This window comes from Mustela erminea, chromosome 18 (assembly GCF_009829155.1).
Source record: "Mustela erminea isolate mMusErm1 chromosome 18, mMusErm1.Pri, whole genome shotgun sequence".
Taxonomy (NCBI): Eukaryota; Metazoa; Chordata; class Mammalia; order Carnivora; family Mustelidae; genus Mustela; species Mustela erminea.
This window is the reverse complement of record NC_045631.1, coordinates 47209162-47221635: the sequence shown is the minus strand read 5'-3', so window position 1 is coordinate 47221635 and position 12474 is coordinate 47209162. Positions and strand designations below refer to the sequence as shown.

Genomic DNA, 12474 nt, shown 5'->3' with positions numbered 1-12474 from the left:
TCAACAGTGTGGCCACTCAGTAACAGACTAAAGTCCTTAAGGGCTTGTCCTGCAGAGCTTTATTTGAGGGATCCACAGAGAAAACAAGCACCTCACTTCCACAGCTTCTTGATAGACATATTTTTCTCACTGTCCTTCTGCATGACCTGGGGAGAGAAAGCATCCAGTTATAAATGGAATAATAAACACATGCTCTGTCCCCACTGTTTGAAACCCCATCTGCAAGGGTAGAGAGACGGGAGGCCTCTACCTTGGCGACAGCCATCTCAAAGTCCTCCTGGGTGACGTGGACCCGCCGCTCCCGCAAGGCGTACATGCCGGCTTCGGTGCACACACCCTGAGCAGAGAAGGGAAGCCAGACACTGCTGCTGTGTCCCAGAAGCCACAGCTTTCTGCCTTAGCCCCCCTTTCCTTGGGCCCTCTGGGTACCTTCACTTCAGCCCCTGATGCACCAGGCATGAGCTCGGCGATTTTCCGCAGGTTGATCCCCCGGGTCAGGTTCATTTTCCGAGAATGAATCTTTAAGATGTCCAGCCGGGCCTAGAGAGGGGAGAGAGAGGGAAAGCCTGAGCCCTGCGGCCTCCCCACACAGCCAGAGCGACTCCCAGCTCTGCCCCTCACAGACCTCCTCATTGGGGGGCGGGAATTCAATTTTTCTGTCGATGCGCCCGGGGCGAAGCAGAGCGGAGTCCAGGATGTCAATCCTATTCGTGGCCATGATAACCTGAGTGGAGAAAGGGGGTGGTGGTGGCATCAGCCAAGCCCTTCCTCCGGCTGCTCCTCATGCAGGGCCTTCCCTTGGACGCCACCTCACCTTGATATTCTTGGTGGCTTCAAAGCCATCGAGCTGGTTGAGCAGCTCCAGCATCGTCCGCTGCACCTCACTGTCCCCTCCAGAACCCCCCTCCAGCCGTGAGGAGCCAATGGAGTCAATTTCGTCCATGAAGATGATAGACGGAGCGTGTTCTCGCGCCATGACAAACAGCTCCCTCACCATCCTTGCCCCTGTGCAGAGGCCAAGCTGGCGTCACGGAGGCAATGAGCTCTCTACCCTCACCTCCACCCCCTTACTTCTGCTTGGTTTTCATGTTTCTGCCCATAGTTACCTTCCCCAATGAATTTCTGTACCAATTCAGAGCCAGAAACGCGAATAAAGGTGCAGTCTGTATGATGAGCCACAGCCCGGGCCAACAGTGTCTTCCCAGTGCCTGGGGGTCCATACAGCAGCACCCCCTAGAGAGGAAGAGCAGGACTCAGAGCAGAAGCCAGTCCCATTACACTAGGGAACATGTATCAAGTGCTCACTCTGGGCTATACCCTGTGCTCGATGCCAGGGGTATAAAACATGAACTTTGAGGTCCTTCCTAGTGCTTTTCTCTGAGCTTCTGCAGTACCCTGGCAGCGCTCCTCTGAGCCCCTCTTCCCTGGGGAGGGCCAGCACAAGTGGGGTCTCCTTACAGGGGAATGACAGCTCCTCTGGGGCAGGACGTGCGGGTAACAGCGTGACCCTTCCACACAACTCTCGCTTCTCACCTTGGGCTGCGCAATGCCCAGCGCTTCAAAGAGCTCGGGATGCTTGACAGGCAGCTCGATCACTTCTTTGATCTCCTTAATCTGCTTGTCCAGTCCGCCGATCATCTCATAGGTTGAATCTGGCACCTTTTCCACCATCATCAGTGACACCAGTGGGTCTACCTTGTTGGGCAAGATCTTGTGCAGAGTGTAGCTGTCGTTCCTTAGAGCCACCCGGCAATTGGGTGTCACCTGGGCAAGGGGAGAGTTTCAGGAAGTGACGTGGCAAGAGCTGAGCCCAACCTCCCACCTCACCTGCTGCACTCACGTCGTTGATGTCGATGTTCTTGTCCACATCTACAACAAACTTGCCTTCTGGATGTACCTAAAGAAACGAGGGCTCGTGACCTTTCCTGACCGTCACCAAACCCATCCACCTCGCCCAGGAAGACCCATGAGCCCTAAAATAACAGAACAGTGTCCTGGCAAGACTACACACAGAAGCATGAGAATGCACAGGACATTGGGCTGCTCCCTGGAGGCCATGGTGCCTTTACCTTAACCAACACTTTTTTCTTATCCATGGCCCGGACTACTTCCCCCACGTAGGAGCCTTGTTCCTGCAGCAGCTGGAGCTCTTCCCGCAGTAAGCGAACTGGATGGGAAACAGACATAATGGTCACCCAGCTTCTCTGGTGTCCCTTCTCCTACAGACTCAATTCAATAGGCATGAATGAAGCACCGTTCTGAACTTTTAGAAGAACACAAAATAAGGTCAAAATTTAAGTCTCTAAAGGGATTACAATGTCGCTCGGAAGAGACATGCATGTGAACAGCCAAGTAACAGTGCAAAGCATAGCCTCAGACTCTATGAGAAATAAGCACCGAACGTGAAGTCTCAGTTTAGGGAGATTCGAACAGTCAGACCTCGGACAGACTGTCCACGTGCAGCCTTCCCATCTTTGCCTCCTCACCTTTTGCATTAAGCTCATTCCTCTGTGCCTGCAGCCTCCGGAGATTTTGGCTCTTATCATTTACAATCAGCTATGGAGAACAAGAAACAGAGCAGAAAACACTAGGAGGTTAAGCTCTTGGCCAAGATCCTCACAGGCTGGTATGAGCTGAGTGACAAGAGCACAGGGCACCTGCATGTTCCAGATTGTCCAGTAGGATCCTAAGGACTCTGTCCTTACTTCCAAGAGTCTGGGGCCTAGTGCAGTTGTCCTAACACACTGCTCCAGGAATAATAAGCCTTAACGGAGAAAACTTAAGCTGCCACACGTAGTCAGTTTCTTGTGAGGCAATGACATGCTTGGCACTGCTGCCAAATTAACAGGTAGGTAAAACTAAGGGAAGCCACTTAAAACGTCAAGATCTGTTACCAAACTGTAAGCAAATACGGCATTACCTGCCCTGCCTCTCTTCTGGACTACTGTGGAGGATAAATGACACCACATGTAAGAGCACTTAAAAAATGATAAACCTTATATGATAGCTGCAAATGTACCAGGAGTTTAGAAAATGCCCTTGGGACTTTCCTTCCTCCAATGTATGTATTTTCCTTATTGCTAGAGTCCCTGCTCCCTCTTTAGGCTGGAGCACTACGCTGCCCAACTCCTTTTCACTAAGTCCCAAGAAATCAGCATTATACAGACTGGGCAGTTCTGTCTGCCTTCCCATTCTCACCCTGCTCCAACCAGAGTGGGCTAAATCTCAAGAGAACCTTCGTGCTCCCTTACAAAACCAACTCTCACATTCAGACTACTTCTAGACGGAATGGCATTTGGCTAAGAGTACCTTTTAGGCTAAAAGTTAAAGCTTTCACGATGTCTAATAAACTTCGAAAACTTTTTACCTTCAAAGGGATGGGAGTTGAGAAAAACAAGAGACTTAACTTCATATACTTCCTATAGCTAGCAGTTAGTCTTTTATTGCGCCCCCCAGTGGAACTAAATGGATTTGTAGAAACACACTCCATCAATCCTTCATTCCTCGTCTAGCTACCTGTGGACCTCGAGTCCGTCCTCACCTGGAGTTCTTCGATCTTGGACAGGTAATACTGGCGGAGTCCACTGCCTGCCTTCCCCTCTTCCAGCTCCATCTGAAAACACAGTGTAATTATAAAACAGGCCAACCAATTTTCAAGGGAAAAACCCACTTGCAGCTTGGGCTTTAGAGGAATGATCTGGGTTCGAATGCCTCAGTCCATCTCTAACTCACTCCACTTCCCCGTGACTAAACTAAAAGCAGAATGAGAATGCCGCCTACCTCCCAAGACTTCCAGGAGAATCAAGAGACAACATACACGAGAGCGCTTTGTAGCGATTCAAGCGCTATAAAAACCCGAGGTATCATTGCTAGAGGTGGAGCCACCTGGAGGAACGGGGCCTTACGTCCTGCGACTCGCGGAGCCGGTTCCCGTTCCCATCGTTCCCCTCACTCCCTCCGCTTCCACAGGGTCGTCTTCTCCCGGCCCTGCTCTGACCCGCCGGGGGCGGCGCTGACACAGCAGATCCGGTCCTAGGCACGGCCCAGTCTGGATTGGTCCACCCACCCCCGACCCATCCAACCCACCCGACCCTGCTGCCCCGGCCGGCGGGCCACCTCAGATCACGCCTGCTTCGCATCGAGCCCCCATCCCCGCCCGGCCGCTGCAGCCGCCATACCTGCTCCGGTCCGTCAAGCGCCATCTTTCCTCTCTCACGGAGACCGCCGGCATCCGAGGCGCTTTAGCGCGCAGGCGCAAAAGCAGGGGCTTAGAGCCCGGCGACCCTAGAAGAGAAGAATTCCGGGTCAATGGGCGGGGTGTGCGTCGGGACAATTACAAAAACAGAGGCCATGATAGGAAGGTGCCTACGCGAGGTCAGGAGCTTGGAAAGGGATGAAAAGACCACAGAACTACTAAATGTTGCTCTCTAGGAACTCGCTTTTAGTTCAGGTAATCTGCTCACCTTGTCCCACCTTCCAACTTCCAATACTTGAGAGCATAGAGAAGAATTTGCGGCCACACTCAAGATGGCGGAAACGTGGAGGCGGGGACGCAAGTGGAAGCGGAAGTACGTGTGCTGTCCACATGTGCTTCTGCCAGAGTGGTGAAAAGGGCCCTGGTTCACGGTGTTTGCAGAGTTAGGTAGGGCACGGAGAGCGGAATTTGGTGGTCCAGAAGGTCCGGAAAGAGACGTTCCAGTGTTTACTCTGTCCCCAGACCGAGTGACACTCCCCCCGTTTCACCATGGGCAAGAAGGGCAAGGTCGGGAAGAGCCGGCGGGACAAGTTCTATCACCTGGCGAAGGAGACCGGTGAGTTAGTGTCCGCGCCGTCTGCGAGCGAACGAATGCCCTTTTCGATTCGCTCCCCGCTTCCCGAATATTGAGTTCCTGTTCCCCAGAAGGGGTGGTGGGTTGTGAAGCTGCATAAATCACCCTGGGAAAGCGCCCCACCGAGTTTAACATTTTGTCGGTGCCCCCAGGTTACCGCTCCCGTTCCGCTTTCAAGCTGATCCAGTTGAATCGCCGCTTTCAGTTCCTGCAGAAAGCTCGAGCCTTGCTGGACCTGTGTGCTGCGCCAGGGGGATGGTGGGTAACACCCGGCACCTGTGGCTCTTCATGGCTGCTTTCTGGGTTCCGGCGTTGGATGACTGACAGTTGCTTTGGGGGAGGGAGGGTGGGATACAGTAATACCAGTCTCACATTTCTCCGTAGAGGTAGGTCTCAGAAAAAGAGGTCTGAAACTTGTACGTTATATGCTCCGGCCCCTGCACTTGGTAGCGGTTTTTAATACACATGGTGAGAGAGCATATTGCCAACGGAGGGGGACAACAGTCCTGGATTACTTTAACTGGTATTACTTTCTTACAGGTTGCAGGTGGCTGCTAAGTTTATGCCTGTATCCAGCCTTATTGTAGGTGAGTAACAGGTGGGCCCTCCCTGACTGTGAAGGGGTTGGGAGAGCGAGGTACTAACTGCGTTCTACATTTCCTTTTTTCTTGCTTGAGGCAGCCTTTTGGAACTCTCTGACCTGATTTCTTCCAGGAGTGGACCTGGTTCCAATCAAGCCTCTTCCCAATGTGGTGACACTCCAGGAGGACATCACGACAGAACGCTGTAGACAGGTAATAGGAATCTCTTTTCCCGTCTGCTTTATATGCAGACACTCACGTCTCTCCCTCTCACCAAATGCTCTGGAGGCAAGCTTTTTCACTTTAACATGCCTTGAGCAGTGCCTGCATCATCTGTATGACAAGGCCCATGACACCCTTAGGCTCCAGTGCTTTATTTAATCGGTAATAAGGTGTTAGGAATTGGAACAAGTGCAGAGATCTTGTTGAAATATTTTTCAATGCGAAAGGGCTCACTAATAGACTGTAAGCTCCGTGAAGACAGATGTGAGTTGTTGTTTTTTAATTGTTGCATCCAGTGCCTGGCACAGGATTTGGCCCGCTGTGGGCATTGAGCAAATGCCCACGTAGACAAATGGCTGAATGATAGCTGTTGCTGTGCTTGTTTTTTGTTTTTTTTTTTTTGTTTTTTTGTTTTTTTTTTTCTGTATAGGCCCTGAGAAAGGAACTGAAGACCTGGAAAGTTGATGTTGTGCTCAATGATGGGGCCCCCAACGTTGGGTCTAGCTGGGTCCATGATGCTTACTCACAAGGTGCTGAGAGTGGGGGGCATGGAGAGGAGGGTGGACGTGGGCGTGCCACTCAGCCTGCAGAGGGTCTCAGACGAATTGTCTCTCTCCCACAGCCCATTTGACACTGATGGCTCTGCGTTTGGCTTGTGATTTTCTGGCCCGTGGAGGATGCTTTATCACAAAGGTTTTTCGTTCCCGTGACTATCAGCCTCTACTGTGGATCTTTCAGCAACTCTTCCGCCGTGTCCAGGCCACTAAGCCCCAAGCCTCTCGACACGAATCTGCAGAGATCTTTGTTGTTTGCCAAGGTGCACATCACTTTTTCTTTCTCATGAGTTAGTTTCTTAGCTATCGAAGCATGCTTTCCTTTTTTTTTTTTTTTTTTTAAAGTTTTTATTTATTTGACACACAGATCACAAGTAGGCAGAGAAGCAGGCAAGAGAGAGGGGAGGGGGAGAAGCAGGTTCCCCGCTGAGCAGAGAGCCTGATGCGGGACTCGATCCCAGGATCCTGGGATCATGACCTGAGCCGAAGGCAGAGGCTTAACCCACTGAGCCACCCAGGCACCCCCAAAGCTTATATGCCCTGTCATCTTAGGATTCCTGGCTCCTGACAAGGTTGACAGTAAATTCTTTGACCCCAAGTTTGCCTTCAAGGAGGTCGAAGTTCAGGCCAAGACTGTTACTGAGCTGGTGACTAAGAAGAAGCCAAAGGTGTGTTTGGGGAATGGGGCCACGCTCAGGTCTTCGAGTTCAGGGGAACTTGGGCCTGGTGCGTCCTGCACGCACCTTAAGAAAAGACTTCTCAACCTTCCTTCTTTCCTCCCTAAGGCTGAGGGTTACGCTGAGGGCGATCTCACACTCTACCACCGTACTTCAGTCACTGACTTCCTCCGAGCTGCCAACCCGGTTGACTTCCTCTCGAAAGCCAGCGAAGTGAGTCCTCGGATTGGAGGGGTGCCGGGCAGCTCCAGAAACATGTCCCTGAAATAATCCCGACTCCTTTCCTTTCTCCCAAACAGATCTCACTGGATGATGAAGAGTTGGCCCAGCATCCAGCTACCACTGAGGACATCCAGGCGTGCTGTCAGGATATCAAAGTGCTGGGGCGCAAGGAGCTCAGGTATGCCATGGGGTGAGCCCAGGTGCCCGGAGTCCCCAAGGCAGGGAAGGGCCTTCGAAGACGCAGCCGCATTTTTCTTCCTGAGGAGACGATGTGAGGAATTCACCCAGCGCTGGATATTGGGGAACAGGATGTGCCTGTGTTAGACATTTGGGAGGGGGCCCTCAAAAGGGGACGGGGCAAAAGGGAAACGTCAGGGTCAGTCATGGTATTTCTGGGGCAGGTCCCTCCTGAACTGGAGAACAAAGCTCCGGCGATACATGGCTAAGAAGCTGAAGGAGCAAGCGAAGGCCCTGGACATCAGGTACCGCGGGAATCTGCGCAGGGTGGGGGTCGGCTGGGGCCGGCGGCGTGTGCGAGGAAAGAACCAAACTGCTGGCGCTGTTCTGTCAGCCTCAGTTCGGGAGAGGAAGAGGAGGAAGAGGGTGAGGAGGAGTCTAAGGCTGGAACTGGGCAGCAGCTCTCTAAGGAGGACGAAGAGGAGGAACAATTAAACCGGACCCTGGCGGAGATGAAGGCGCAGGAGGTGGCCGACTTAAAGAGGTGAGAGGGGCGGGGAAGAGCTCGGGGACCGGGAACCCCCGCCGCGGAGGCCCTCGGGGTGTGAAGATGGGGGAGGAGCATGGAGGCACAGATGGGGAATCCTGAGGGCGAGGGCAGGCGGAACTCCTCACATTGTCCACTCAGGAAGAAGAAGAAGCTGCTGCGTGAGCAGAGGAAACAGCGGGAGCGTGTGGAGCTGAAGATGGATCTTCCCGGGGTTTCTATTGCAGATGAGGGGGAGACTGGCATGTTCTCCCTGCGCACCATCCGGGGTCACCAGGTGAGGCGGGCTGAGGGCAGATCGAGGAGACAGGACCGCCTGCTTGCTATTTGGATACAGGGAGTGTTGCATTGAATTATTATTATTTTTTTATTATTTTTATTTATTTATTTATTTATTTATTTATTTATTTTGACAGAGATCACAAGAAGGCACAGCAGCAGGTGGGGGCGGGGTGGGCTGGGGAAGCAGGCTCCCCGCTGAGCAGAGAGCCCGATGCGGGGCTCGATCCCAGGACCCTGAGATCGTGACCTGAGCCGAAGGCAGAGGCTTACCCCACTGAGCCAGCCAGGCACCCCAGATTTTTTTTTGAGGTGTGCTGAATGTTTACGGCTCATGGTTACTGTGTTCATCTGTGAAAGGTGACTCAGTGAGAGGAGACTGGGCAGAATAAACCCCCGAGTTTTGTGCCTGAAAGGCCAGGAAGAAACACACATGCACCAGTAAGATGAGGAGCGTTTATGAACGTGCTGTGGACTTATTGTTGTGGAAGCTGGAACATTAGAACCAAGAGGCCCTCTCTGCAGGAAGCATGGGTTCTAGTGGATGCAGCCACCAGGGTCCCGGGGATGCCGGGATGTGTGATGGAGGGTTTCCTCAGAGGAGGGCGGCGCTCTTTTGTTCCCCAAGACCAGGTTAGCCCCTTGTTCCGTAGGCTGCTGCTCCTGATTAAAGCAGCATCAACAAGCAAAATGAACTTCTGAGCCTCTGGTGAGAATGGAAGACCAGGTCCTCTCTGTTACGCGAACAGCAAAGAGCACGTGGCGGTTCTGCAGCAGACAACCAGTTGGTCCTTCTTTGCCTTAGTTTTCTCCTGTGTAGAGAAGGATAGAACCTACTGACTCGGTTCTAGGTTTTGGGGAGGAATTTTTAAAAGAGGGTTTAGGTGTAATCCTTGGTAATGTGGTGAATTCTGAAAAACTACTAGGTAGCTATTATGAGGAAGTAAATTTTGAGCCTGATAGTTTTTAGGTAACATAATTGTTCGATGTGTATTGCCTGGATTCCTCTATTCAGTGGAAATAACATTTGCAGGTCGTATTGTTCTCAGGTAATTTTTGTTGTTGTTTTCTCTCGTCATGTGTGCTTCCTGAGTAATTTTTTAAGAAAAACCAATGTTTTAGACTTTTTAAGATTGGACGGTATATAGGCTTGAGGTGTTTATCTCTAAGCCTATTCCGCTACCACTGGAGAGGAGACAGCCAAGTGAGCTAGGTCAGTGACCTGGCTTTGAATGGACTTTTTGGGAAGATTTCTTCTTATTGGGGCGCCTGAGTGGCTTAGTCAGTTAAGCCTCTGCCTTTGGCTTGGGTCATGATCCCAGATTCCTGGGATCAAGCCCTGTACTGGGCCCCCTGCTCCGCGGGGGGCCTGCCTCTCCCTCTTGCTCCCCTTGCTTGTGCTTGTGTGCGCCCACTTTGTAAAATAAATCTTTTAAAGAAAAATACACTTTTTTAGAGAGTGAGCACATGTGCACCCCGCAGTGGGGGGAGGGCAGACTCTCAAGCAGACTCCCCTCTGGCAAGGAGCCTGATGTGGGGCCGGACCTCACAATCCCTAAGATCATGACCTGAGCGAACACCAAGAGTCGGACCCAGCCAACTAAGCAAACGGTGCCCCTAGAGTGGGAGGTTTTATTTTTATTTTAAGTTTTTGTCAGAGAGCACAGCAGAGGGAGAAGCAGGCTTCCCACTGAGCAGGGAGCCTGGTGGGGGGCTTGAGCCCAGGACCCTGGAATCATGACCTGAGCCAAAGGCAGACACTTAACCGAGCCACCCAGGCGCCCTGGATGGAGGTTTCATGCACGTAGCCCATCCCTTCCCTGTCTGTATTTGCCAGTGTATTTTCAAACGTTGCTAAGATAACAGACACAGGGGAAAAAAGTGGTATATGTCTCCGAAGAACCCTTGACCTCTTTCTCTGTCCAATGCCAGCTGTTGGAGGCGGTCACCCAAGGGGATATGAGCGCTGCAGACACGTTTCTGTCCGATCTGCCAAGAGATGACATCTACGTGTCCGATGTTGAGGACGACGACGACGATGCATCTCTAGAGAGTGACCTGGATCCAGAGGAGCTGGCTGGAGTTGGAGGATCTCAGCATCTAAAGGACCAGAAGCGGTACGTGGGGGGCTGTGCAAGCAGAGGCCTTGACGCCCTCGGCATGAGCCCTGAAGCAGAGCTGGGCATAGGGGTCGCCAGAGGGAGTTGGAGAGCAGGTCCCCCAGCCCCTACCCACTGTCCTTGGGTCTACAGTGTACGATTTGCTGAAGTAGAAGATGATAACAAAGAAGAGGAGGAAGAGAATCCACTGCTGATACCGCTGGAGGAAAAGACGGTAGCGCAGGAAGAACAGGCCAGTCTGTGGTTCTCTAAGGTAGGAAGGGGCTTGGGGACCCGGACAGACCAGGAATTCGCAGGAGACCGGTGGCTGAGCCTTCCCCTCTCCCAGGACGGCTTCAGTGGGATCGAGGACGATGCCGACGCGGCGCTGGAGATCCGGCAGGCCCAGCTCCTGTCTGAGAGCCGTCGGGAGGCACGACGGCAGGAGCCCCCCCCGCCTCCCAGTCTGAAGACTGAGAAGAAACCTCCCCAGCACCGGGACGAAGACTCCAAGGGGCCAGAGGCTCTAGCAGCAGCCAAGACGGCCCCTGGGCCCGGCGAGGAAGGGGACGGCAGCTCGGACAGCGACAGCGACAGCAGCAGCGACGAAGAAAGGCGAGTGGCTGCAGCTCTTCTGACCTTCTCTCCATGATCCGGGTTTCCACCCTTGGTTGTAGATACTTTTTAAAAAATCTTGAAGTGGTCTGTAGTACAGCCTGGGGGGACCTTTTGGGAAGTTTCTTGAGTATGCAGTAGGAAGCGGGGTTGCCGTGAGGCAGGAGTGGGGCTGGGGACTGGCGGCGCGGTGACATGGTCATCCCCCTTATGCAGTTGGGAACCCAAGCGCGGGAAGAAGCGAAGCTGCAGGCCTAAGTCCGATGACGACGGGTTTGAGATTGTGCCTATCGAGGACCCAGGTTAGCTCAGCACCTTATGAAATAGGAGGGGACAGCGAAGTCTGGGTTGGAATGGAGCTTGGACTTTCCCCTCTCCTCCCTAGCGAAACATCGGGTACTAGATCCTGAAGGCCTGGCCCTAGGTGCTCTCATTGCCTCTTCCAAAAAGGCCAAGCGGGATCTCATAGATGACTCCTTCAGCAGGTAAGGGGGCCAGGAAATCCCGACAGGCGGCCCTGGAGGGGGCGGAGTCAGGGGCGTGATTTCAGGGCCGCTGTCCTCTGTCTAGGTACGCATTTAATGAGGAGGAGGGGGAGCTTCCTGAGTGGTTTGTGCAAGAGGAGAAGCAGCACAGGCTCCGGCAGCTGCCTGTTGACAAGGAGGAGGTGGAACACTACCGCAGACGCTGGCGGGAGATCAACGCGCGGCCCATCAAGAAAGTAGCTGAGGCGAAGGCCAGAAAGAAACGCAGGGTAAAGAGTGGGGCTGCCTGCTGCTCAGTGCCGGGGCGGGAGTGGGGAAGAGTCTGCCTGACCGAGGTCTCCCCCCCCCCCAGATGCTTAAGAAGCTGGAGCAAACCAAGAAAAAGGCAGAGGCTGTGGTGAACACCGTGGACATCTCAGAACGCGAGAAAGTAGCTCAGCTTCGGAGGTATGAAGGAGAGAGGGTCACCCACAAAGGTACACGGGGTTAAAAAGGGTGGCTGGGAGCCTCTGACTGTCCCTTCCATTCACAGTCTCTACAAGAAGGCCGGGCTCGGCAAGGAGAAACGCCAAGTCACCTACGTGGTAGCCAAAAAGGGCGTGGGCCGCAAAGTGCGCCGGCCAGCCGGGGTCCGAGGCCACTTCAAGGTGGTGGACTCAAGGATGAAGAAGGACCAAAGAGCACAGCAAAGGAAAGAGCAGAAGAAAAAACACAGACGGAAGTGAGCAGAGCCACCAGGGCCCCTGAGAAGACAGCATGAGGACACGGAGGTGTGATTCCGGCCCCCCTGGTACCAGCTATAGGCTTCCTTGTGTCGGAGTCTGCTGGAAGACAGGTGGGGTGCCTAGAAGTCTCGCGGTGGTCCTGCGGGGTGAGGGAAGATGTTCCTCTGCCTGAAGGAAGGTCTTGGGCCATGTCCCGTTGGTGCTGCTGTTGGCACCCCCCACCGGCCCCAAGCTCTCTTGTTCGGGACGTGGAGACTAGATGAGCAGTCTCCTGAGGGGAAGGTCGGCGTCGGAGTGGCAGTCACTCTCCGGGCAAGCTGGCCTCTCAGGCCTCCCCCATCCTCTTCTGTTATCTGAATAAAACCAGGGTAGTATTTTTCTGACTTTTAGTTCCCAATTCCCATTAAGCGCTAACTCAAGACAGCTGGGTGTTCACACCACGCACTGTTAAAAATCATAGTA

At 53.3% G+C, this 12474-nt stretch overlaps 2 protein-coding genes across 6 annotated transcripts; one reads left to right on the top strand and one right to left on the bottom strand.

Moving 5' to 3' along the window:
- Positions 1–36: 36 nt before the first annotated feature.
- PSMC5 (proteasome 26S subunit, ATPase 5) lies at positions 37–4290 on the bottom strand. Of its 2 annotated transcripts, none has more exons than XM_032323067.1 (12): positions 4179–4290; positions 3542–3613; positions 2487–2556; positions 2070–2167; positions 1841–1897; positions 1534–1764; positions 1107–1233; positions 815–1005; positions 626–724; positions 430–540; positions 251–337; positions 37–146 (listed from the first exon to the last, which is right to left on the bottom strand). In XM_032323067.1, exons 1-12 carry the CDS (start codon positions 4200–4202, stop codon positions 93–95), a joined length of 1221 nt encoding a protein of 406 aa, XP_032178958.1. In that variant the 5' UTR covers positions 4203–4290; the 3' UTR covers positions 37–92. The 2 variants fall into 2 exon arrangements, with proteins under 2 accessions (XP_032178958.1, XP_032178959.1); XM_032323068.1 differs by lacking the exon at positions 4179–4290 and adding an exon at positions 3781–3987.
- Positions 4291–4300: 10 nt separating this feature from the next.
- Positions 4301–12395, top strand: FTSJ3 (FtsJ RNA 2'-O-methyltransferase 3). Of its 4 annotated transcripts, XM_032323055.1 has the most exons (20): positions 4532–4811; positions 4982–5087; positions 5370–5416; positions 5544–5623; positions 6063–6162; positions 6255–6449; positions 6739–6854; positions 6972–7076; positions 7163–7263; positions 7487–7567; positions 7657–7806; positions 7951–8086; positions 10021–10205; positions 10341–10461; positions 10537–10802; positions 11019–11104; positions 11188–11287; positions 11373–11556; positions 11640–11734; positions 11820–12395. In XM_032323055.1, exons 1-20 carry the CDS (start codon positions 4745–4747, stop codon positions 12010–12012), a joined length of 2514 nt encoding a protein of 837 aa, XP_032178946.1. In that variant the 5' UTR covers positions 4532–4744; the 3' UTR covers positions 12013–12395. The 4 variants fall into 4 exon arrangements, with proteins under 4 accessions (XP_032178943.1, XP_032178945.1, XP_032178944.1 ...); XM_032323052.1 differs by adding an exon at positions 4301–4450 and having other exon boundaries at positions 4718–4811; positions 10021–10802; XM_032323054.1 differs by having other exon boundaries at positions 4528–4811; positions 10341–10802.
- The last annotated feature ends 79 nt before the right edge of the window (positions 12396–12474 follow it).